This window comes from the organism of the source record quoted next, unplaced genomic scaffold (genome assembly GCF_019419815.1).
Source record: "Pyrus x bretschneideri cultivar Hongxiangsu unplaced genomic scaffold, Pyrus_bretschneideri_v1 Contig7, whole genome shotgun sequence".
Classification (NCBI taxonomy): Eukaryota; Viridiplantae; Streptophyta; class Magnoliopsida; order Rosales; family Rosaceae; genus Pyrus; species Pyrus x bretschneideri.
The window spans coordinates 8,406,624-8,430,187 of NW_025999809.1; the positions used below are offsets into that span (position 1 = coordinate 8,406,624).

Consider the following 23,564-nt stretch of genomic DNA (forward strand, 5'->3'; position numbering starts at 1 on the left):
CCAAACCACTCCAAAATTGCTCCAAGATGTTAGAGAAGTTGAGTGGGTACCTTACTAAGCCTTAAAACCTTGAAATCACGTCTGGATCGTGACGAAGCAAACTTCACCTCGTCGGAGGTTATGGTTTCTCGAGTTCCCGTGATTCGATCTTCAAACTAAAGGTACGGTTAGGTTCCTAAACTTTCAAGGAACACAAAGGTGGTCTTCAAAAGCTCGATTCGTGCGAGTTGATGATGGTTGGGTGTATGGGTGCTACGGTGTACGGACGAGGAAAGGTCGAGAAGGTGAGGGAGATAAGAATGATGCGTACGTGTATGGGTGTATGTGTGTGTGTGCACGGAAGTGGTTAGAAGAAAATGATCACAAGCCCTAATTGGGCTGCCGTGAGGAAGAGAGAAAGAGTTAGGTTCTAGTTGGCCCAAGGAAAACAAAACAATCCAAATCTAATTGGCTCAAGAATATAGGGACTAAAATGATTGGTGAATAAGTGATAGGCAACCCAAAATTATATTTCCACCCAATCTCGATCTTTAATCACCGTAACCTTTTCGTTAGAAATCCGATTCGATCCTAACTCGTGTCGACGCGCTCGTGACGTCAAGTACGATTTAATTACAACGGCAAGGAAATAATTTAAAACTACATATATGCATCCACATCACCAAGCCAACGAGGGCATATTCGTCACTTTACACACTCGGGGAGAAAAATATATAATAATTTGGGACGGGTCGTCACATTTGCTCCATTTTTTGTTTAGTATTTATAACACTCCTTGCATATTTATGTGTTATATAGTTATATTTTCACTTCCGCAACAATGTGTGGGTAAAATTTAGGGAGCATTTTTGCTCACCACCATTTAGTGTAGTATATGCTCACCACCTTATTTATCACCGTTAGATGAGTTGAAATTTCGAGATTCGTGTAGTGGATAAACACAAATCTCAAAATTCAAACTCATCTAACGGTGACAAATAGGGTGTTGAGCATACATCACATTAAATGATGATGAGCAAAAATGCACTCTAAAATTTACTAGTGTATATATATAGCTTGATGGATTGCTTAAAAAATGGTTTCTTAATGCAATGAATAAATATATCCAACAAGTTTTGCCTTGATTGAGCCAAGTCTGGTCTCCAATGGAATTCCCAATGACACAGCATAAGCCATCAGCATCACATTACTCGCACATTCTCACATATTCTCATATTTCTTCTTGGAGATGAAGTTAAGAATTTCTTAAGATTTTAGACTGCCGATCAACTGTGACATATTAATTAACGTTGGTATTATTTTTTGTGTTTTTTGACAAAAATACTCATTGTTTCAAAGCTAAATAAAAAAATACTCAAACTTTGAATCTTTAGCAAACTATATACTCACTTTGACTAGGGTTCACCACTTTAGTCCATAGTCTTGCTCTTCTAAGATCCTCATTTTTTAGGACATGTGATATAAACTAGTACAATCTTGTGGCTAGTATACATTTGGTGGAGAGCATGCCTCTTAAGCCCTTGATTTGTTTGCCACCAAAATTCCTGCAACTTGAACCTCCATCTTCAACAAATTTGACCTAAACACCAGACCAGTGGCTTATATCTCCATCCCCAATAATCTTCGACAGCTCGTCATGCCCTAAGGAAAGGATCCTCTCCAGATCCCTTCCTCCTAATCCATCAAGTCTGGGGATCCGGACCATTGAAATTTGATCCAACGGCTACAAATAGGGGCCCACTTTAAAAGTTATAATAACTTTAGCCGTTGAATCAAATTTCAACGGCCTGAATCCCTGAATTTGGTGAATTAGGAGGAAGGGATCTAGAGAGGATCCCTTTCCATGCCCCAAAGCCCTTGCCCTTTTCTTTCAATATTAATATCTCTCCACCTCATCTTGGACAAAACGAAAAGTCTAAAATCAACAAACAACTAGTGGGAGGGCTAGGATTGTCTTTGAGAGGGGGGGGGGGTTTCACAAATATTTATGTGTATACTAAAGAATCCTCTTACTATGATGCAGTTTAGACTAGCATGAGCAATTGGAGTACACAAACTGAAATACCTCTTAAATTAAATAGAATAAAAATATTACACAAACTCAGACAACCAAGTAAGAGGTAGAGAAATACAAAGAAATCTAATTTGGTAGAAAAAAGAAGGGTAAGGGAAAAGGTTTGCAAACAATGAAGGGGTGAGTTGCTTTAGAAAAGAGAACTGAGTTTCACATACATTTTTTATCCTCTTACACACTCAAGTTTAATTATTTTACTGTGGATTCCGTTTGATTTATTCAATCTGATAGTCATAAATAAAAAGAGGTGTTAGAAACTAAAAATGATATGTGAAAATCATTTCCGCTATAAAATAATAGAGTGCATATTACTCTTGTTGGGAAAATAAAATTAATAGTGGGGTTGCTTTTTCTATTCAAGATTGTTCGTCTCTTATAAAAACTCACTCATTGTTTTATTAACACAAAAAAAAAAGATGGATTATCAGAACCACCCATTAATCTTCTTCGAAAAATTAAAAAGAATGTTTTTCCCACCTACTACCAGCAAATTATTTAAAACGATATAAAGTTCAAAAGCATTACATTTATTTACGAATAATATATATATATATATATATTAAAAACTGAAAATATATTACTAGGGCTAAAAGCCAAAGAGCTACAAGAAAGCCTACCGCGCGAGGCCAACAAACAAAACGAATAATATATTGTTTGAGTGAATAATATATTGTTTGAGTAAAAACTTCATATTTGTCGAGGTTTGTCGCACCACCCCCCGACCATGTCCTGCTTTTTCCCAAAGTGGAATAAGATCATGGAAAAGGATTTTTCAGGGTTCCATGATCATGACCGTTCATCGTATATTTTACGATCAGTTTTCGTTAAATACTATTTATATTTAATTTTAAATTTTAAATATTGAAATGATTTATGACTACATAATGTACGATGAATGATCACGATCACATGATGTCTAAGATTTCCTGAAAAAAAGTCGGACGAGGATCTTTTTCCCAAGATAATTAGTATTTATTAATTTAATTTGTTTTTAATTACAAGGATTCCACTAATATCCAACCAATCCTCTTCCTTTCTAATTTTTCCTAGGAGAGGGATTAGAATTTCGCATCCCATTGAAGGTAGATGCATTATCTTTTTGCATTATTTATTTATGAACAAACGACATCATTTACACTAACGGAAGAATTGTGTTAAGTCGGGTTAGCAATAATGTGGTTCAAATTCGTATTTGGTGAGAATCGAACCTAAAACCTTTCAATTATAAGTAAAGAGAAATATCACTAGATCGTAGTACTAAATGACTCTTTTTGTATTATTGTGTCATCGTGCAATTATTAAAATTTATTTTCCTTCTTGTTAATTTTTTTTAAGATGTCTTGGATATTAACTACGTACAGCGCTATAGCTAGCTATCCAATGTTGCAAAAGCAAAGCAAAACCATATAAGTTATCTTGAGAATTACAATAATATATATATATAGCTTGATGGATTGTTATTGACACTCCAAAAATCTCATTCTACACTTTTTACAAGTGTTTTTTTTTTTTTAAATATAGAAAATTTAAAGTGTAGAATGAGAATTTTAAAGTGTCAATAATAATCCCCAATTAAAAATGGTTTCTTAAAGCAATGAATAAATATATCCAACAAGTTTTGCTTTGATTGAGTCAAGTCTGGTCTCCAATGGAATTCCCAATGACACAGCATACGCCATCAGCATCACATCACATCACTCGCACATTCTCACATATTCTCAGATTTCTTCTTGGCGATGAAGTTAAGAATTTCTTAAGATTTTAGACTGCCGATCAACTGTGACATATTAATTAACGTCGGTATTATTTTTTGAGTTTTTGACAAAAGTACTCATTATTTGCAAAGCTAAATAAAAAATACTCTAACTTTAAATCTTTAGCTAACTATATACTCATTTTGACTAGGGTTTATTCATCACTTTAGTCTACAGTCTTGTTCTCCTAAGATCCTCATTTTGAGGACGTGTGATATAAACTAATACAATTTTATGCCTAATATACATTTGGTGGAGAGCATGCCTCTTAAGCCCTTGATTTTGTTTGCCACCAAAATTCCTGCAACTTGAACCTCAATCTTTGACAAATTTGACCTAAACACCAAACCAGCGACTTATATCTCCATCCCCAATAATCTTCGACAGCTCGTCCTGCCGTAAAGCCCTTGCCCTTTTCTTTCAATATTAATATCTCTTCACCTCATCCTGGACAAAACGAAAAGTCTAAAATCAACAAACAAGAAGTAGCAGGGCTAGGATTGTACGTGAGAGGGGGTTTTCTCAAATATTTATGTTTATACTAAAGAAGATTAAACTTATTGGTCTTTCCAACCGTATTCACTAACGCAATGGAACTCCAAAACTTGAAGAACTAACCTTAGTTGTTCCTTAATTACCTGGGTGTCCAAAGAATCCTCTTACTATGATGCAGTTTAGACTAGCATGAGCAATTGGAGTACACAAACTGAAAGACCTCTTAAATTCAATAGAATACAAATATTACACAAATTCTGACAACCAACTAAGAGGTAGAGAAATACAAAGAAATCTAATTTGGTAGAAAATAAAAGAGTAAGGGAAGAGGTTTGCAAACAATGAAGGGGTGAGTTGCTTTAGAAAAGAGAACTGATTTTCACACATTTTTTTTATCCTTTTACATACTCAAGTTTAATCTTGACTATTAATTCCGTTTGATTTATTCAATCCGATAATTATAAATAAAGAAAGGTGTTAGAAGCTAAAAATAATGTATAAAATTTTTTTCCTCTAGTAAATAATAAAGTGCATATTACTGTAGTTGAGAAAATAGAATTAATAGCGGGTTTGCTTTTTCTATTCATGATTGCTCGTCTCTTATAAAAACTCCCCTACCCAAACTCACTGTTTCATTAAACAGACAAAACAAAACATATCAAACCCAAAAGACCAAATGATGTCGTTCTCCTCATCTTCTCTCATGAAGCTTAATAAAAGTTAGAGCCAATGGGTAGATTTCATACGCCTTTCTCATAATTGGAGGCAGATTCTCTACCATTCCACTTACCGTGCCCTCCTGTTTTGTGTGGTCACGATTAAGCCACATTAACATTTTATATTGTTTTTATATAGAGATAATAAGATAAAAATAAATAATAATATAAAATATTTACGTGACTTAATCGTAACCACACAAAACAGAAAGGCACGAAAAATAGAAGGGTAAAGAATATGCCTTCCTCATAATTCACAAGTCAGGACCGACCTGTGACCATTCTAATCAATATATTCTCTTCAGCTACGAGATATCAATGTCAACAGAAGTCTATAAGATTGGGATATTCCAACATCAAAAGATATATTGACATAATATGCAATAGACCTTGTGGTGCCGTATTTTTACTTTTCCGTTAAATTAATGGGCATCACAATATCCTAGACCGCTCACATTTCTCATCATGCCTCTACTTATCACTAGGCTTCACATTAATGATAAGATTCATTTCTATTACAACATTATCAACAATCTAATTAACTTTGTGTGTCTAAATTAATAAGAATGAAATTTTTGAGGACGAGCGTGAAAAAGAGATCTTATTTAAATAAAAGAATTTTAACGAAAATTTTCGATATTGTTCATTTAACGAAAAATTACATTTTTACACTAAAAAGTCAATCTTAATACTATTCACTTTACCCTTTATTTTGTCTTTATCGTTGAAACTTAAAATTTTCAAATTATTTTCATTAATTTTCCTTTCAAATAAAGGAGAACTCGAAACCTTTGGACATCGTTTGGGTCTTTTTCATCATTGGAAATTGAAAATGCATTTTTGTGATTCTTCATGATTAAATTATTTACGTGAGGAATGCTGACTATTTTATCCCATTTACCTTCACACACTTAGTGGATGCCATATAGACTTATCTTGCACCAAATTTAAGCATTCATTGTGTTTAAAATTTCTTTTGTCTTGTTCACTAATGCCCCATTTGAAAACCCATTTGTCAATTAAATCATTAATCATCCACCTTGACAAATCTAATTCTTTAATTATTAATATTTATAATGTTATAATGTTTGTTTCAAAAAAAAGAAATTATAATGTTATAGGATCAGTATGTATCTCTTGAAGGTTGAAGCGAGATGAAAGTAAATATAAACAGAATGGCATAAGCAGTGGCCATGAATTGATAAGTTGTTACATTGCATATTTTTTTGTATTACACAAGCTTATAATGTGATGCAGGATAACTCGATCTCTATTTAATGTAATAAATATATGTTAGTGGAGTAGATTAAGTGAGGTTAATATTAATGAGTTCATTAACTTTAGTAATGATGCATGTATCAGTAATTATTAAGAGGGGGTTAGACTTTTTATAAATTATGAGTATTTTGTATTTTAGGGGGAAGATGATGATGAATTGAATTGAAAATTGAGTGCAGTTTGAGAGAGTTTTCTTATTTTTTGTTCTTGTTCTATCAACTCGGATGTTCCAACGGAATTAACAAGGTAAAGACACCCCAACGATCATTGGCCATTCTCGTGCAGAGAATCAACAACGCTAGTGTGATAAGCTTCTTGGCATTCTTGGTGAATCAACAATAGGTTTAGGACATGAAATTCGGTATTGTCTTTGACAATCAACGAATCTGCAAGGAAAAGTTATGCATTTCGTGTGTTTTTGTTTTAACATTCATTCTCCATTCGAGGATCGGTATCCAGATTTGTTATAAAGACAATACCGAATTTCACAAGTCCTAAACCTCTTGTTGATTCACCAAGAATGCGAAGAAGTTTATCACACGAACGTTGTTGATTCTCTGCACGAGAATGGCCAATGATCGTTGGGGTGTCTTTACCTTGTTAATTTTGTTGAAATATCCGACTTGATAGAACAAGAACAAAAATGAGAAAACTCTCTCAAACTGCACTCAATTTTCAATTCAATTCATCATCATCTTCCCCCTAGAATACAAAATACTCATAATTTATAAAACGTCTAACCCCCTCTTAATAATTACTGATAGATGCATCCTACTTCATGCGTCATTACTAGAGTTAATGAACTCATTAATATTAACCCCAGTTAGTCTACCCACTAACATATATTTATTACATTAAATTAAGATTGAGTCATCCTGCATTATAATGTTAAGTTGTATTGTTTGACTAGGATGCTAAGGTGAAAATGTTCAAAATCAAACTGTCCAGAATGAAGCTGGTGCACCAAGCTACAATTTTATTGGTTTTGCACCATATGGAAATTCAAAACCATGGTTGTCCATGAATTGTAGATGTTGTTTTTGCCCAACAAGAGAACCAAAGAGATCATGTTGTTTTTGCACCAGATGAAAAATGTTCAGTTAATTATTCTTAGAGTGTGAAAATTTAAGTAGTGAAATGTTGTAGCGAGGTTTGTGTTAAATTTTTCTTAGTCTCGAATGTGAAAACCTCGGAACCTCTTTTGGATCATTTTCATCATATGGAAAATGGAAATGCATTTAATTAATGGATCCTGCAAGAGCTCAACTGGTTAAAAATATTCCTAAGTTTGATTTACTCTTCTTCTTTGTATCAAAAAGCAAAATTTTGATTCCTATGGCACACAAAAAGTAACGTTGTATGAAGAAGGTTAATTCCAAAGAACTCATTCTACAAACCAAATTATACTTGGAATCCTACATGCAATATGACAAGGAATTTCTCTCCATGTAAATATGAACAACGATCCAACTTCATCTATGAAGAATTTCGAATCCCAAAAGATTAGGACCACAAGTTCTATCTAGAAAAAAAGATAATCGAGATTAATGAATCTCTCTCTAGCATGATATTAATCTCACAATTTACATGACTTGCGAAAATGTGTAATAACTATATTATAAACTTGTTGTAGGTAAGTTTTTATGCAACACACAAATAGTGTTTTCTTTTTGCTAAACATGATCAACCAATAACACCACAGGTGATCCAGTGTTGGGAAAGAATTCTAGGCATATATTCCACACCGTACGTCTTAAGTTCGATTGTTGACATTGTATAAAATCACATGATGACGGCCATGGGAGCTAAAATACCCGAGTGGCTTTTCCTAACCCAAAAAAAAAAAAAGTAAATTGCCGTGACGAAGTGATCAGCTGTCTCCTCTTATAAAAAGCATTCATCAATCAACGTAGAGACGTGTAAAAAGAAAAGTAAATTAGTCGGTACGCGTATCTATACATCTTGCAAGGGAAGGAAATATTGCCGCTATCTTTTTGTGTGTTGGGCATGCAAAGATTCAACCCAACAAAACTTATTCCATTTAAAGCCACTTTGTTAGGAGTACCAATGAGGAAGGTTCACGTATGAAACAAAATCATATTTCTTTATGATTATTTTTCTTCTTAATGTATATTTTTGGGGCTATTTTCAACTTTCTTTTTAAATATCATAGCTTAGGAAAACTTGAAATCAAACCCTTACAAATGAAGATAATTGGCTCATTTGAAAGTACTTTTAAAATGACATAAAGCGGTTACAAGGCTTTTTTTATAATTCACTTGAATTTGTTACTAAGGATTAATTTCAGTTACATTACCATAATGATAACTTGATTAATTCTTTTTATTTTTGGAATTATAATTCATTTAGTTCAAAAAAAAAATTATGGAAAATTTTATTTAAATTCATGTAACCTCTTTCTACACCCAACTTAAATTTTAAATGTTAATTATCATTTTTATCCTCTTGCATAATTACCATCAATTACAAGATGAAATTAACAATAAAACTACAATTCATTAATAAACCCAGACATTATAATTAAACGTTACCATCACTCATTATCTTACGTTCATTCCGACTAAAATCCTAATCACTCTTATAGAGAAAAACAAATTTTTTTTATCGATGGCTAAAACCCTAATTCCAACAAGGATGGAGAAGCTGGATGAACCAGCTCTCACTTTCAAACCATTCGAATTAAATAAATTAACAACATATAAAGTACAAACAAAAGCCTTGAAGATGTACCTATGTTACAGGCCACATCTTTTATTGTCTCAACAACCTTCTATAATCATGGTCAGTTGATGTGCTCTGGACTCAAATCTCCAAGGAGTCCCCTTGAAATAAAAGGACCTGCATGAAAACTATGAGAGAATTTATAGCCAACACAAATCTGCACTGTGTCCGACATTGCTGGCCATGAACGCTCTATGGCTTTGTGAAAATTTTCCTCCTCTTTCTCGCCTCAGCTACCGCAATTGCATTTGCGAGGGGTTACAAGGGACCCATAAGATTTTTTACTTTCGAATTTCTTTGAAAACAAAACTACTTAATTTGAAATTTTATTTTATAAATGGGTGTAAAGAGAAATTAACATCTTGATTCTTTGAATTGGGTATCGAGGGTAGTTTACGTAATAAATTTGGGTTTAAGAAAAGATTAATTCTTTAATTAAAAATAATATGGGTGAGAGAGTAAGTTAGGTGTAGAAAGAGGTTACAAGAGTTCAAATAAAATTTCTCAAAAATTATACTTGCAGTCCCGAGTTCAAATCTCTCCCCCGTAAATACTACTTGTATGTATGTAGTATCAAGCAAATAAAAATCTAGTGATAGTGACCTTTTTGAATTATTATTTTAAAGGTTAACCTCAGTTTACTACTCTAAAGTTTCTTGGTTTTCAACATTTGATACATAAAGTTTTTTTCATCCCAGAGTAGTACCTAAAGTCATAATTTTGAAACACTTTCATACATCCCTTAACTTTTCTATTAGAATATCTGTTAACCGATGACGTGATGTCCACGTGGATAATAACTAGGCGCCACATGTCAATATGGGGCTCATATGATTATTAAAAATTAATAAATTAAAAAAAATTACAAAGACATCTTCCTCCCTTGCGTCTTTGCGGTTAATCTCAGTTTATTATTTTGAAATTTCTTGGTTTTCAATATTTGATACATGAAGGTTTCTCATCCCAAAGTAGTACCTAAAGTCATAATTTTGGAACACTTTCATACAACCCTTAACTTTTTGGTCAAAATCTCTATTAACCGATGACGTGGCGTCTACGTGAACAATAACTATACGCCACATGTCAATATGGGGGCCCACATGATTATTAAAAATTAAAAAATTAAAAAAAATTAGAAAGGCATCATCCTCCTTGCGCCCTTGCTCCCCCTCCCGTCGTCCTCCCTGCAGTACGAATCTGCGGCGGAGGGCGTCGTCTCTCATCCATATTTGCACCAGTCCGAATGACGAGTCCGAAGTCCATTCTAGCACAAACACATACACAACCAACCTCCTCTCCCATCCAAATCCACAACCTGCCTTCCCCAATTTATGCAGATTTAATAATCTCAAAATCCGATAAGTCCTAGTCGGATCCTAGGGATTCGTCGCTACCGGCCAGGTCATCGTCGTCGGCTTCGTCGCCCTCGTGGTTCTCTTCGATCTTCGCTAGAAAAACGCGGAATCGATCGAAGCATCTGTACGCCGACGAGGCCTCCGGTTCCCGAGAACTCGCGGTTGTTATGAAAAATGAGGGTAAAATAGGAATATGGTTATCATTTTCTTAAAAGATATAAAATTATTATTTTGTTCTTATTATGTAAGTATTGTGTATTAAAAATGAGGTAAAATAGGAACAAAAGGGCAAAAAGTTGACAATGAGGGTTTTCTTAATAATAGTTGTTTTCCTTGCGTAAATATTGTGTATCAAAAGTTAAGTGAGGATAAAATAAGAAAAATAGAGATATAATTATCATTTTCTCAAAAGATATAAAATTATTATTTTACCTTCATCATATAAGTATTGTGTATAAAAAAAGAATGCAAAATAAGAAAAAAAGGGGGTAAAAATTTAACAAGGATGGTTCATTTAATAATAGTAAGTATAGATTTAAAAGAAATTCTAAATAAATTTAGACGTATAAACGATAAACTTATATAGTAATTCAGTCCACGTATAAAGCGGGGTGGTTACATATCCTATAAGTTGGCAATTTCCGGAGAAGTTGCGTCCCCCAAAATCCCCAACAACAATGGAGATTAGTTCGCCCACTTCCGGAGGCCGCACTGAACCGCTTCTGGTGTCACAAGACGACGCCGTACAGCCGCCCGGAAACACATCGTGGAGACTCGATGTTAAGGAGTTCCGGCTGCCCCAGCAGAACGGTACTAGCGGTAACGACCATGACAGTAGACGGAGTCGTTTCGCTTTCCGTCGCCTCTGCGCCACCAGTAAGGATTCTGTTCATCGTTTTCTTTATTACCTGTTTCCTTCTTTGTGTTTGAATTGCATGCAATGTTAGTAATATTGATCGTATTAAGCAAAGATTGAATCGTGGGGTTTATCTGCAAAATTTACTTTGTTATTGGGCTATTTGGTGAATTGGTATTAATTATTTTTCTTAATGCATAATTTTAAGAGGATTCAAACTTTCTGGAAGATTGGGGTTCACCTGTAATGGTTTTATCAATCATGATAAACTTAGGACACTTTCATTGGCTTTTGGTTTTACGGCCTTTTTCCTCACTGCCAAGTATCATAGGTTCATGAATTTTTCTTGCTTTGGCTTTTAAACTCAGAGAAAAAGTACAAGGTTGAAGAATATTACAAGAAACAAGAAAGGCTTCTTGAAGGGTTCAGTGAGATGGAGACCATGACTGAAGAGGGTTGGTTGCCCGGAAGTCTTACCGAGGTTTGTTCAATTTGTGTATTATCCCTCTTTTTGTATTGAGATTTGGATATTCGAATTTGAATGCGTTTTAGTTATATTTTGAGGGAGACGGCCGACTCTTAGCAGTTTGTTATCCTTGAATTTTATTCTCTCACAGCATGAAATTTCTTGGAATGTCCAATTTCTCAATTGAACTCGTGTCTTTTGCATACATTTCTTCTCAGGATCAAATGAAGCAGCTAGCGAAGAGTGAGCGGATGGCGGTTCATGCATCAAACGTAGCTAATTTGGTTCTTTTTGCTGCAAAAGTTTATGCTTCAATTATGAGCAGATCATTGGCAGTTATTGCCTCTACCTTGGATTCCCTCTTGGATCTCTTATCCGGCTTTATTTTGTGGTTCACTGCTAATGCCATGAAAAATCCCAACCAGTTTCGCTATCCTATTGGGAAGAAACGTATGCAACCAGTGGTAAGTTATCAAGCTTGATAACAATGGCAATTCTGAAAATAGTTCGGTCTTTGTTCCCACAATGATTGGATGCGTTGGAGCTGCATATTTTCTGTGTTCTTGGGTTGGATCTCTTGTCCGGCATGATTCGTCCTATTCTTTTTTCTCTTTTTCTTATTTTTTGTTTTTTGTTGATCTTTAATTGTGTTTGATCATGCAGGGTATCATTGTCTTCGCATCTGTTATGGCTACTCTTGGACTGCAAATATTGATCGAGTCTGGTCGGGAACTCGTCTCTCAGGCAGGTGACACCTTTTTAATATTTTTCGCCGCACTCCCATCTTTAAAGTTGGACTAGGAAGGAACCTTGCCAGGTATCAGACTCTTACTGCCCAATAACCAATTTGGTCCCGAGGTAAGGAATAACCAGTTACAACAAAAGATGTGGTCAATACACCCAAAACCACACCTGTAACCCAAGTCAATTCAAGGTTTTTTAAAGACGCCAGTGAGAATCACACGAAATACGTGCAGGATCATCATTAGGACCATCAAACTTGCCGGCCATCGATGAACAGATCGAATTGGTTTTGGGAAACCTCTGATACGTTCCGGTGTTCCCTTTTAATTGTCTTCTATTATATTTTTGTGGAAGTGTAACATTAGATTTTCAGTTTATTTTGGAATGATTGTGAATCTCAATCCTGAGGATAGTTTCTTAGCCTATTTCTAGCTGATGTTTTTTCTTTTGGTCGGAGTTTCTTTTGGTCGTTTTTTTCTTCATCGAATGAAGGAGCTCATGGTCCTATGTGCACTGATTTGTTGTAAATATATGGTTATTGTGTAGATCTTAATTTAGCTTGTTTTGTAATTAATGTTGTTGCTGTATCCTTGTACCATTTTGTGGGTGCAGTCACCGCCCGAAAAAATGAATGGTACGCAGGAGAATTGGATGATTGGCATCATGGTTTCGGTCACAGTAGTGAAGTTTGTGCTCATGCTCTACTGTCGTAGATTTGAAAATAAAATTGTACGGGCCTATGCACAAGACCATTTTTTCGATGTCATTACTAATTCAGTTGGTTTAGCAGCAGCAGTCCTAGCTGTCCGGTTCGTCTGGTGGATTGATCCTACTGGTGCTATTATAGTAAGTTCTTCATTTACCATTTTTGCTCCCGCTGATCTGCTGTACTTTTTATTCATTCGTTTAACTACATTATGCAGATAGCACTATATACCATTAATACATGGGCAAAGACAGTCTTGGAGAATGTACATGCGCTAATTGGAAGAACAGCACCACCTGACTTTTTGGCAAAGTTGACATACTTGATATGGAACCACCACGAAGAGATCAAGCACATCGACACAGTGAGGGCGTACACATTTGGTTCCCATTACTTTGTGGAGGTTGACATTGTCTTGCCAGAAGACATGCTACTGAACAAAGCGCACAACATTGGCGAGACTCTCCAAGAGAAGCTCGAGCAACTCCCTGAAGTGGAACGGGCTTTTGTGCATATAGATTTTGAGTTCACTCACAGGCCGGAACACAAGAACAGTGTATGATAACGATGACAGCGGTAGTGAAGATGGTAGTAACTTGTAGAGCTATGTTTTTTCACAGACCGAAGTTTTTTAAATAAGCATTGGGTTGTGCATTCATTTTGTTATTGCTATTTGCTTGTACAACCAATGCTTGTAGAACTTTATGGAATTACCTTTCCTGTGTAGCTTTTATTTTTCTCAACAGTAAGTATTTACTCATTTCTTGATGTCAATTACATTATTTGATGAAGCAATCACCAACATACACCAACTATGATATGCTAAGCTCTTCCCAAATGTCTAAATAAAGGAGAAGTTTTTCGGGGCATGAGTCAAGCGGCCACAGATTGATACTTTTTCACTCTTGTTATAACGAGCATATTTATAAGACTTTGATTTGAGACACCATGTGACGGTTAAACTTGTCTGCCTTCCCACAATTGGAATCGCTCATTCAACCTCTTCATTGCTCGTAATCAAGCAATGCACAACTCACAACACTTTCACGTCTAAGAGGTGCTTTGGAACACGAGACCATAGCCTAAGGGGCAATTAACATATCAAATGATGTACGAAATGAATAAGGTTAGACACTACTATATTTTTCGTTATCTAAGGCAATCATTTGGAAATAATAAGAAAGACAATCAGTTAGGTGGCGTTTGGTTCGTGAGTAGGAGGATTAACAACTTCAAAACAGCCGTTATGCAAAAACTTTTCTGTACGACTTAGTATGAAAAAAAGATTTACCGAATTTTTAAAGAGGAATATCACCATACCAAAGGAATAGATAGTGGTTCGTGAGTAGGAGGATTAACAACTTCAAAACACCCGTTATGCAAAAACTTTTCTGTACGACTTAGTACGAAAAAAAGATTTACCAAATTTTTAAAGAGAAATATCACCATACCAAATGAATAGATAGATGGAAGCAAACTTATCAAAGGAATACCAAAACTCATGAACCAACCTTCATATCCCAAGTTCCTATAAAAATACTTTGGGCTACCATTGTGTAAGATGGGCTTTAAGTTCCTTAAGATTGCCATGGGCTTCACAACAAAACCAAACCCATCTGTGCCAAGGTTACAATGGTAATTTAGTACAACTAGAGTTTTGATTCTTTCTCCTCACTATTGTTTAAACTCGCCTCTGAAGTCGCCTAAGCACGCCTCAGGGCTCATTTTTAAAACACTGACTAAGACTAAGATTCAATTAATTAAAATCTGACGCTAGCAAATGACTTATTAGTTACAAACTCACATAAGCATAAATTACAAATAAATATACTAATTGTTAACACTTATAATAGTCATTACAATTATAATGTGACATCCCACATCGCCCAGGGGTGATCCTTATATGTATATCTCATCCCTACCTAGCACGAGGCCTTTTGGGAGCTCACTGGCTTCGGGTTCCGTAGGAACTCCGAAGTTAAGCGAGAAGAGGGCTAGAGCACTCCCAGGATGGGTGACCCTCTGGGAAGTTGCTCGTGAGTTCCCAAAAACAAAACCGTGAGGGAATGGTAAGCCCAAAGCGGACAATATCGTGCTACGGTGGTGGAGCGGGCCCGGGAAGTGGTCCCACCCGGGCCGGGATGTGACATTGGTATCAGAGCCTAACCCTGGCCGCGTATGTGCCGACGAGGACGTCGGGCCCCTAAGGGGGGTGGATTGTGACATCCCACATCGCCCAGGGGACTGATCCTTAAATGTATATTCCCATCCTACCTAGCACGAGGCCTTTTGGGAGCTCACTGGCTTTGGGTTCCGTAGGAACTCCAAAGTTAAGCGAGTAGAGGGCTAGAGCACTCCCAGGATGGGTGACCCACTGGGAAGTTGCTCGTGAGTTCCCAAAAACAAAACCGTGAGGGAATGGTAAGCCCAAAGCGGACAATATCGTGCTACGGTGGTGGAGCGGGCCCGGGAAGTGGTCCCCCCCGGGCCGGGATGTGACATTGGTATCAGAGCCTAACCCTGGCCGCGTATGTGCCGACGAGGACGTCGGGCCCCTAAGGGGGGTGGATTGTGACATCCCACATCGCCCAGGGGACTGATCCTTAAATGTATATTCCCATCCTACCTAGCACGAGGCCTTTTGGGAGCTCACTGGCTTTGGGTTCCGTAGGAACTCCAAAGTTAAGCGAGTAGAGGGCTAGAGCACTCCCAGGATGGGTGACCCACTGGGAAGTTGCTCGTGAGTTCCCAAAAACAAAACCGTGAGGGAATGGTAAGCCCAAAGCGGACAATATCGTGCTACGGTGGTGGAGCGGGCCCGGGAAGTGGTCCCCCCCGGGCCGGGATGTGACATATAATCTGCTAACACTTAATGTGTTTAGGAAGACCTCTGAATAAGTTAAATTAATAATTAAAATATATGGTTTGTTTGGTTTGCTTGATTTTTAAATTGTATTTTATTTTATTCTTGATCAAAACCAAATCAACCGCCCAAAACAGTTTGAATCGATCAATTTGATGCTACCCCTACAAGCTATACAATGAGTCAGTCATGATAGTTGTCAAACTCATCATGCATTTGAGTCAAAGATAAAATTTCAAATTTACAAGTGAAAATAGTTTGATACCTCTACAAGCTATACAACGACCACACTTATAATAGTTTTGTTTGTTCGTGTTCCACATTACAATCATTACCATTAAGTGTGCAAGTTAAAAAATAATGCTTTACTTCTTTTGATATTAAGAAGAGAAATACCATAAACTAGATGAGCCAACGATGATACCGCAGATGGCTTGGACGAGCGTGCATTTTTTCTACCATGGAGATGAGCAAACTTTCAAATTCAACAGAGAAATTTTTAGATCCCGGCAACTCTTACACAAAAATTGACACCCAATCGAGCGCCTTAGCCACGTTTAGGCGCGTTTTCACCTACTCTCATTGGGCAAATGCGATTTCACCGCCCCACATCCGAAGTTGTCTAGGCACGCTTTGAGGCTCATTTTTAAAACTTTGACTAAAAATAAGATTCAATTAACCAAAATCTGATGCTAGCAAATGACTTATTAGTTACAAACTCACATAAGCATAAATTACAAATAAATATAGTAATTGTTAATAGTCATTACAATTATAATATGTTAACACTTATAATGTGTTTAGGAAGACCTCTGAATAAATTAAATTAATAATTAAAATATATGGTTTGTTTGGTTTGGTTTGACTTTTAAATTTTATTTTATTTTATTCTTGATCAAAACCAAATCAACCGCCCAAAACAGTTTGAATCAATCAATTTGATGCTACCCCTACAAGCTATACAATGAGTCAGTCATGATAGTTATCAAACTCGTCATGCATTTGAGTCAAAGCTAAAATTTCAAATTTACAAGTGAAAATAGTTTGATACCTCTACAAGCTATACAACGACCACACTTCCAATAGTTTGTTTGTTCGTGTTCCACATTACAATCATTACCATTGAGTGTGCGAGTTCAAAATAACGCTTTACTTCTTTCGATATTAAGAAGAGAAATACCATAAACTAGATGAGCCAACGGTGATGCCACAGATGGCTTGGACGAGCATGCATTTTTTCCGCCATGGAGATGAGCAAACTTTCAAATTCAACATAAAGATTTTCATATTCCGGCAACTCTTACACAAAAATTGACACCCAATTGAGTGCCTTAGGTACGCCTTAGCCACGTTTAGCGAGTTTTCGCCTACTCTCATTGGACGGATGCAATTTCATCACCCCACATTCAAAGTCACCTAGGCACGCCTCGAGGCTCATTTTTAAAACACCGACTAAGACTAAGATTCAATTAACTAAAATCTGACGCTACCAAATGACTTATTAGTTACAAACTCACATAAGCATAAGGTAAAAATAAATATACTAATTGTTAATAGTCATTACAAGTATAATATGTTGACACTTATAATGTGTTTAGGAAGACCTATGAATAAATTAAATTAATAATTAAAATATATGATTTGTTTGGTTTGGTTTGACTATTAATTTGTATTTTATTTTATTCTTGATCAAAACCAAATTAACCGCCCAAGACAATTTGAATCAATCAATTTGATGCTACCCCTACAAGCTATACAATGAGTCACTCATGATAGTTATCAAACTCCTCATGGATTTGAGTCAAAGCTAAAATTTCAAATTTACAAGTGAAGATAGTTTGATACATCTACAAGCTGTACAACGACAATACTTCTAATAGTTTTGTTTGTTCGTGCCGCCTAACGGTTTGTGTGGCCTCACTCCTTAGCGACGTATATTTTTGGGGTTATTTTCAACCTTCTTTTAAAATATTATAGCTTAGGAAAATTTGAAATCAAACCCTTATAAATGAAAGACAATTATTTTAAAATAACTTAAAAGCGTTTACCATGCTTATTCAAAAATTTGCTCAAATTTTTATCAATGATTAGTTTAAAAAACATTTTCATAAAAAAAGGCTACCATAATGATAACTCGATTAATTCTTTTTGTTTTTGAAATTATAATTTATTTTGTTCAAAAAAAGTAGAATTATACTTGTGGTCTTGAGTTCGAATCTCTCTCCTTAGTAGTGATAGTGACCTTTTTGAACTATTATTTTAATTTTAAAAGCTTCTAAATAAATTTAGACGTATAAAGTTATAAACGATATACTTATATATAACTAGTTTGGATGTGTTTTTAAAACGACTGAAAGCGCTTGTAGAGAAAATATTTTTAGGTTTCAATGAGAAGCACCAGGTAGGAAGAACTTTAAGTGTTTTTTTTCCAGGATTTATTACCATTTTTACTAAGTATTGCTTTCAAAAATATTTTCATAAAAAACGTTTTCAGTCATTTTAAAACACATTCAAACGAGGTCATAGTAATTCAGTCCACGTATAAAGTGGGGGTGGTTACATATCCTATTAAGTTGGAAATTTCCGGAGAAGTTGCGTCCCCAAAATCCCCAACAACAATGGAGATTAGTTCGCCTACTTCAGGAGGCCGGACTGAACCGTTTCTGGTCTCACAAGACGACGCCGTACAGCCGGACGGAAACACATCGTGGAGACTCGATGTTAAGGAGTTCCGGCTGCCCCAGCAGAGCGGTACTAGTGGTGACGACCATGACAGTGGACGGAGTCGTTTCGCTTTCCGTCGCCTCTGCGCCCCCAGTAAGGGTTCTGTTCGTCGTTTTCTTTCTTACCTGTTTCGTGTTTGTATTGCATGCAATGTTAGTAATCTTGGTCGTATTAAGTCAAGATTAAATCGTGGGGTTTATCTGCAAAATTCACTTTGTTCTTGGGCTCTTTGGTGTTAATTATTTTTCTTAATGCATAATTTTAAGAGGATTCAAACTTTATGGAAGATTTGGATTGTGTGCAGAAAATAAAAACAGGGTTGTTTCGTTTGTTTTTTTTGGAAAGGATAGTGGGTCAATTTCATTACCAAACACAAAGGAACAGTACAAGGTGCAAAGATACAGAAGCATAAACAAACAAAAACAAAACAGGACCTGCCAAACTAGCGCAAAAGATCCAACAAACAGTAAAGGCCCAAGCCCTAAAATACAACAAAGAAAACCCAAGCTTCCTTGCAGCCACCCGCCGCCGAGCATCCCTACCAGCACAAACCCTCGCCACCAACCAACCGACGCCTCACCGTTGCAACATCCAACTAGGAGCACCTGTACCGCAACAAATCGCGGTTTTGAAGCGGCTGCAGATCGGAGCAGAGATGAGCAAGGAGAAACGCCGACGGGGGTATGAAGAAATGGGGCAGATCGGAAAGGAGAGCAGGGGAAAAACAGCAAAAAGGAAGACAACAGAACAAGGAAAGCACAACCACCCATCGGAAGTGGAACCCTCACACAAGCGGTGGTGAGAAAGGTCTCTCAAGCAGAGAGAATTAGTTTGGACCTAACCCAAGATTCTTGTTAAAGTGGAAAATCTTAAGAGTGAATTAATTAAAGGGTGATTACTAATTTTGGATGTTCAGTGTGCTTGGGGAGATCATCGAAAGATGAAAATTTCGTAAACGTTTTGATATTTTGACATGATTTATACTTTGGTTTTTTTTTTTTTTTCTTTCCAAGTTTGTAAGTCATGTACTTTAATTGACCTTGAACTTGTCTCAAGAGTTCCCTTGCATATTTTTCGTGAATAATTTTGTGTTCGATAGTGAAGCTACCACTGCTGAGGATTTAGAGGAACGCTGTCGAAATCCATCAAATTTTCCCATACTAATTGCTTGATGTATTTTGTTGAACTTTATGGGCCTCATGTTGAATTAACCTGTAATGGTTTTATCAATAATGATAAACTTAGGACACTGTCATTCGCTTTTTGGTTTTACGGCCTTTTTCCTCACTGCCAAATATCATGGGGCTCATGAATTTTTCTTGCTTTGGCTTTTAAACTCAGGGAAAAAGTACAAGGTTGAAGAATATTACAAGCAACAAGAAAGGCTTCTTGAAGGGTTCACTGAGATGCAGACCATGACTGATGAGGGTTGGTTGCCCGGAAGTCTTACAGAGGTTTGTTCAATTTGTGTGTTATCCCTCTTTGTATTGAGATTTGGATATTCGAATTTTATTTTCGTACTTCTTTATTTTCAGTTTGTGGAATTAAATGCGTTGTAGTTATATTTTGAGGGGGAGGGCACAGAAGCTGCCAAGTCTTAGCAGTTTGTTATCCTTGAATTTTATTTTCTCTACATTAGACATATAAGTGCACAAGTCTGGTTAATGAGTTGTTTCTCACAGCGTGAAATTTCTTGGAATGACAAATTTCTCGATTAAACTCGTGTCTTTTGCATACATTTCTTCTCAGGATCAAATGAAGCAGCTAGCGAAGAGCGAGCGGATGGCAGTTCATGCATCAAACATAGCTAATTTGGTTCTTTTTGCTGCAAAAGTTTATGCTTCAATTATGAGCAGATCATTGGCAGTTATTGCCTCTACCTTGGATTCCCTCTTGGATCTCTTATCCGGCTTTATTTTGTGGTTCACTGCTAATGCCATGAAAAATTCCAACCAGTTTCGCTATCCTATTGGGAAGAAACGTATGCAACCAGTGGTAAGTTATCAAGCTTGATAACAATGGTAATTTTGGAAATAGTTGGGTCTTTGTTCCCACAATGAGTGGATGAATTGGAGCTGCATATTTTCTGTGTTCTTCAATTGGATCTCTTGTCCGGCTTGATTCGCCATTTTCTTATTTTTTGTGTGTATATCTTTAATTGTGTTTGATCATGCAGGGTATCATTGTCTTTGCATCTGTTATGGCTACTCTTGGACTGCAAATATTGATTGAGTCTGGTCGGGAACTCGTCTCACAGGCAGGTGACACCTTTTTTTATATTTTTCTTCGCACTCCATCTTTGAAGTTGGACTAGGAAGGCATCTGCCAGGTTTCAGACTGTTTTATGGGTTCTGTGAAAGCTCTGATATGTTCCGGTGTTCCCTTTTAATTGTCTTCTATTATGTCTTTGTGGAAACAAAACATTAGATTTTCAGTTTTATTTGGAACTGATATTTTGTATCTCAATCCTGGGGATGGTTTCTTAGCCTATTTCTGTCTGATCGTTTTTTCTTTTGGCCAGAGTTGCTTCGTTATGTAAAAACGATTGTCTAATTATGTCCTCACATTTCACTTGCTGCATTCTAGCTAGTTTTTATGGTCATCCTAGTGCTGATAGTTAAAACTGGAGTTCATGTAAATCAGAAACAACAGATAGGTCTATTTGACATCACTAGGTCGTTTTTTCTTCATCAAATGAACGGAGTTCATGGTCCTATATGCAATTATTTGGTGTAAATATATGGTTACTGTGTAGATCTTAATTTAGCTTGTTTTGTAATTAATGTTGCTGCTGTATCCTTTGTATCATTTTGTGGGTGCAGTCACCGCCTGCAAAAATGAATAGTACGCAGGAGAATTGGATGATTGGCATCATGGTCTCAGTCACTGTAGTGAAGTTTGTGCTCATGGTCTACTGTCGTAGATTTAAGAATGAAATTGTACGGGCCTATGCACAAGACCATTTTTTCGATGTCATTACTAATTCAGTTGGTTTAGCAGCAGCAGTCCTAGCTGTCCGGTTCTTCTGGTGGATTGATCCTACTGGTGCTATTATAGTAAGTTCTTCATTTACCATTTTCGCTCCCTCTGATCTGCTGTACTTTTTAATCATTAATGTTAACTTCATTCTCTAGCCGACCCCACATAGTCGGAAAAGGCTTTGTTGTTGATGTAATGTTAACTTCATTCTCGAACACATTATGCAGATAGCACTATATACCATTAATACATGGACAAAGACGGTCTTGGAGAATGTACATGCGCTAATTGGAAGAACAGCACCACCCGACTTTTTGGCAAAGTTGACATACTTGATATGGAACCACCACGAAGAAATCAAGCACATCGATACAGTGAGGGCGTACACATTTGGTTCCCATTACTTTGTGGAGGTTGACATTGTCTTGCCAGAAGACATGCTACTGAACAAAGCGCACAACATTGGCGAGACTCTCCAAGAGAAGCTCGAGCAACTCCCTGAAGTGGAACGGGCTTTTGTGCATATAGATTTTGAGTTCACTCACAGGCCGGAACACAAGAACAGTGTATGTATAACGATGACAGCGGTAGTGAAGATGGTAGTAACTTGTAGAGCTATGTTTTTTCACAGACCGAAGTTTTTTAAGTAAGCGGTGGGTTGTCCTTTCATATTGTTATCTATTTGCTTGTACAACCAAATGTTTGTAGAATTTTATGGAATTACCTTTCCTGTGTGGCTTTTATTTTGTCAATAGTGAGTATTTGCTCATTTATTGGGGTCAATTACATTATTTGATGAAGCAATCACTAACACACACCAACTATGATATGCTAAGCTCTTCCCAAATGTCTAAATAAAAGAGAAGTTTTTCGGGGCAAGAGTCACGCGGCCACAGATTGATACGTTTTTAGTCTTGTTATAACAAGCGTATTAACAAGACTTTGATTGGAGATACCACGTGACAGTTAAACTTGTCTGCCTTCCCTCAATTGGAATCACTCATTCAACCTCTTCATTGCTTGTCAATCAAGCAATGCACAACTCGCAACACTTCCATGTCTAAGAGGCTCCTTTGAACACTCGAGCATAATCTAAGGGCCAATTAATGTATCAAGTCATGTACGAAATGAATAAGGTTAGACATTGTTTTTCGTTTTCTGACTCGGATCATTTGGAAATAATAAGAAAGGTAATCAGTTAGGTGGCGTTTGGTTCATGAGTAGGGGGATTAACAACTTTGAAACATAAAAACTCTTCCATACAACATAGTTTGACAAAAAGATTTAACAAACTTGTAAACAGGAATATCACTAGACTACATGGAAGCAAACTAATCAAGGAATAGCAAAACTCATGAACCAACCTTCATATCCCAAGTTCCTATAAAAGCAATTTGGGCCACCATTGTGTGAGATGGGCTTTAAGTTCTTTAAGATTGCCATGGGCTTCACAACAAAACCAAACCCATCTGAACCAAGGCCATCATGGTAATTTAGCACAACTAGGGTTTCGATTCTTTCTCCTCACTAGTATTTAAACCCACCTCCGGACTCACACCATCATCACAGCAAAGCAAACCTCCAGCCTCCTTCAACCCTTTCTCTTTCTCTCTTTTTATTATTATTGTTTTGGTCATTTTTGTGGTGATGAAATTGGCCTGTGATGTTTTGATATTGTATTGTCCGTACCATCTGAGATGTTTTGGTATCTTTGATGTTTCAATCACTACCCTCTGAGGCCGCCTCTTACCCTTCTGATAAAGTATTTTAATTTGTCTGAATTTTTGGTAGGTTTTTTTTTGGTTTGGCAAA

The 23,564-nt window shown here is 36.4% G+C and overlaps 2 protein-coding genes and 1 non-coding gene across 6 annotated transcripts; all 3 read left to right on the plus strand.

Annotated features, from left to right (window-relative positions):
- Nucleotides 1–11,038: 11,038 nt before the first annotated feature.
- On the plus strand, nt 11,039–13,948 carry LOC103941711 (metal tolerance protein 9). Its single transcript, XM_018646103.2, has 6 exons — nt 11,039–11,290; nt 11,639–11,751; nt 11,955–12,200; nt 12,400–12,480; nt 13,093–13,326; nt 13,404–13,948. The coding sequence occupies exons 1-6, from the start codon at nt 11,092–11,094 to the stop codon at nt 13,746–13,748; spliced, it is 1,218 nt and encodes a 405-aa protein (XP_018501619.2). The 5' UTR covers nt 11,039–11,091; the 3' UTR covers nt 13,749–13,948.
- Nucleotides 13,949–18,640: 4,692 nt separating this feature from the next.
- LOC103940955 (metal tolerance protein 10) lies at nt 18,641–22,521 on the plus strand. 4 transcript variants are annotated; one of them, XM_009351132.2, is made up of 6 exons: nt 18,641–18,866; nt 20,115–20,227; nt 20,523–20,768; nt 20,950–21,030; nt 21,596–21,829; nt 21,980–22,521. In XM_009351132.2, the coding sequence occupies exons 1-6, from the start codon at nt 18,668–18,670 to the stop codon at nt 22,400–22,402; spliced, it is 1,296 nt and encodes a 431-aa protein (XP_009349407.2). In that variant the 5' UTR covers nt 18,641–18,667; the 3' UTR covers nt 22,403–22,521. The 4 variants fall into 4 exon arrangements, with proteins under 4 accessions (XP_009349407.2, XP_048430038.1, XP_048430039.1 ...); XM_048574081.1 differs by lacking the exon at nt 18,641–18,866 and adding an exon at nt 19,096–19,580; XM_048574082.1 differs by lacking the exon at nt 18,641–18,866 and adding an exon at nt 19,096–19,571.
- Nucleotides 22,522–23,407: 886 nt separating this feature from the next.
- Nucleotides 23,408–23,494, plus strand: LOC125472634. Its single transcript, XR_007254552.1, has one exon. It is a non-coding gene; the product is annotated as a small nucleolar RNA snoR117 (small nucleolar RNA).
- Nucleotides 23,495–23,564: the final 70 nt, after the last annotated feature.

Coding starts and splice junctions, on each gene's coding strand:
- LOC103941711 (XM_018646103.2), top strand. CDS start 11,092: ATGGAGATTAGTTCGCCCACTTCCGGAGGCCGCACTGAACCGCTTCTG. Junction 11,752..11,954: donor TGCCCGGAAGTCTTACCGAG/GTTTGTTCAATT, acceptor ATTTCTTCTCAG/GATCAAATGAAGCAGCTAGC. Junction 13,327..13,403: donor ATCCTACTGGTGCTATTATA/GTAAGTTCTTCA, acceptor TACATTATGCAG/ATAGCACTATATACCATTAA.
- LOC103940955 (XM_009351132.2), top strand. CDS start 18,668: ATGGAGATTAGTTCGCCTACTTCAGGAGGCCGGACTGAACCGTTTCTG. Junction 20,228..20,522: donor TGCCCGGAAGTCTTACAGAG/GTTTGTTCAATT, acceptor ATTTCTTCTCAG/GATCAAATGAAGCAGCTAGC. Junction 20,769..20,949: donor AGAAACGTATGCAACCAGTG/GTAAGTTATCAA, acceptor TTGATCATGCAG/GGTATCATTGTCTTTGCATC.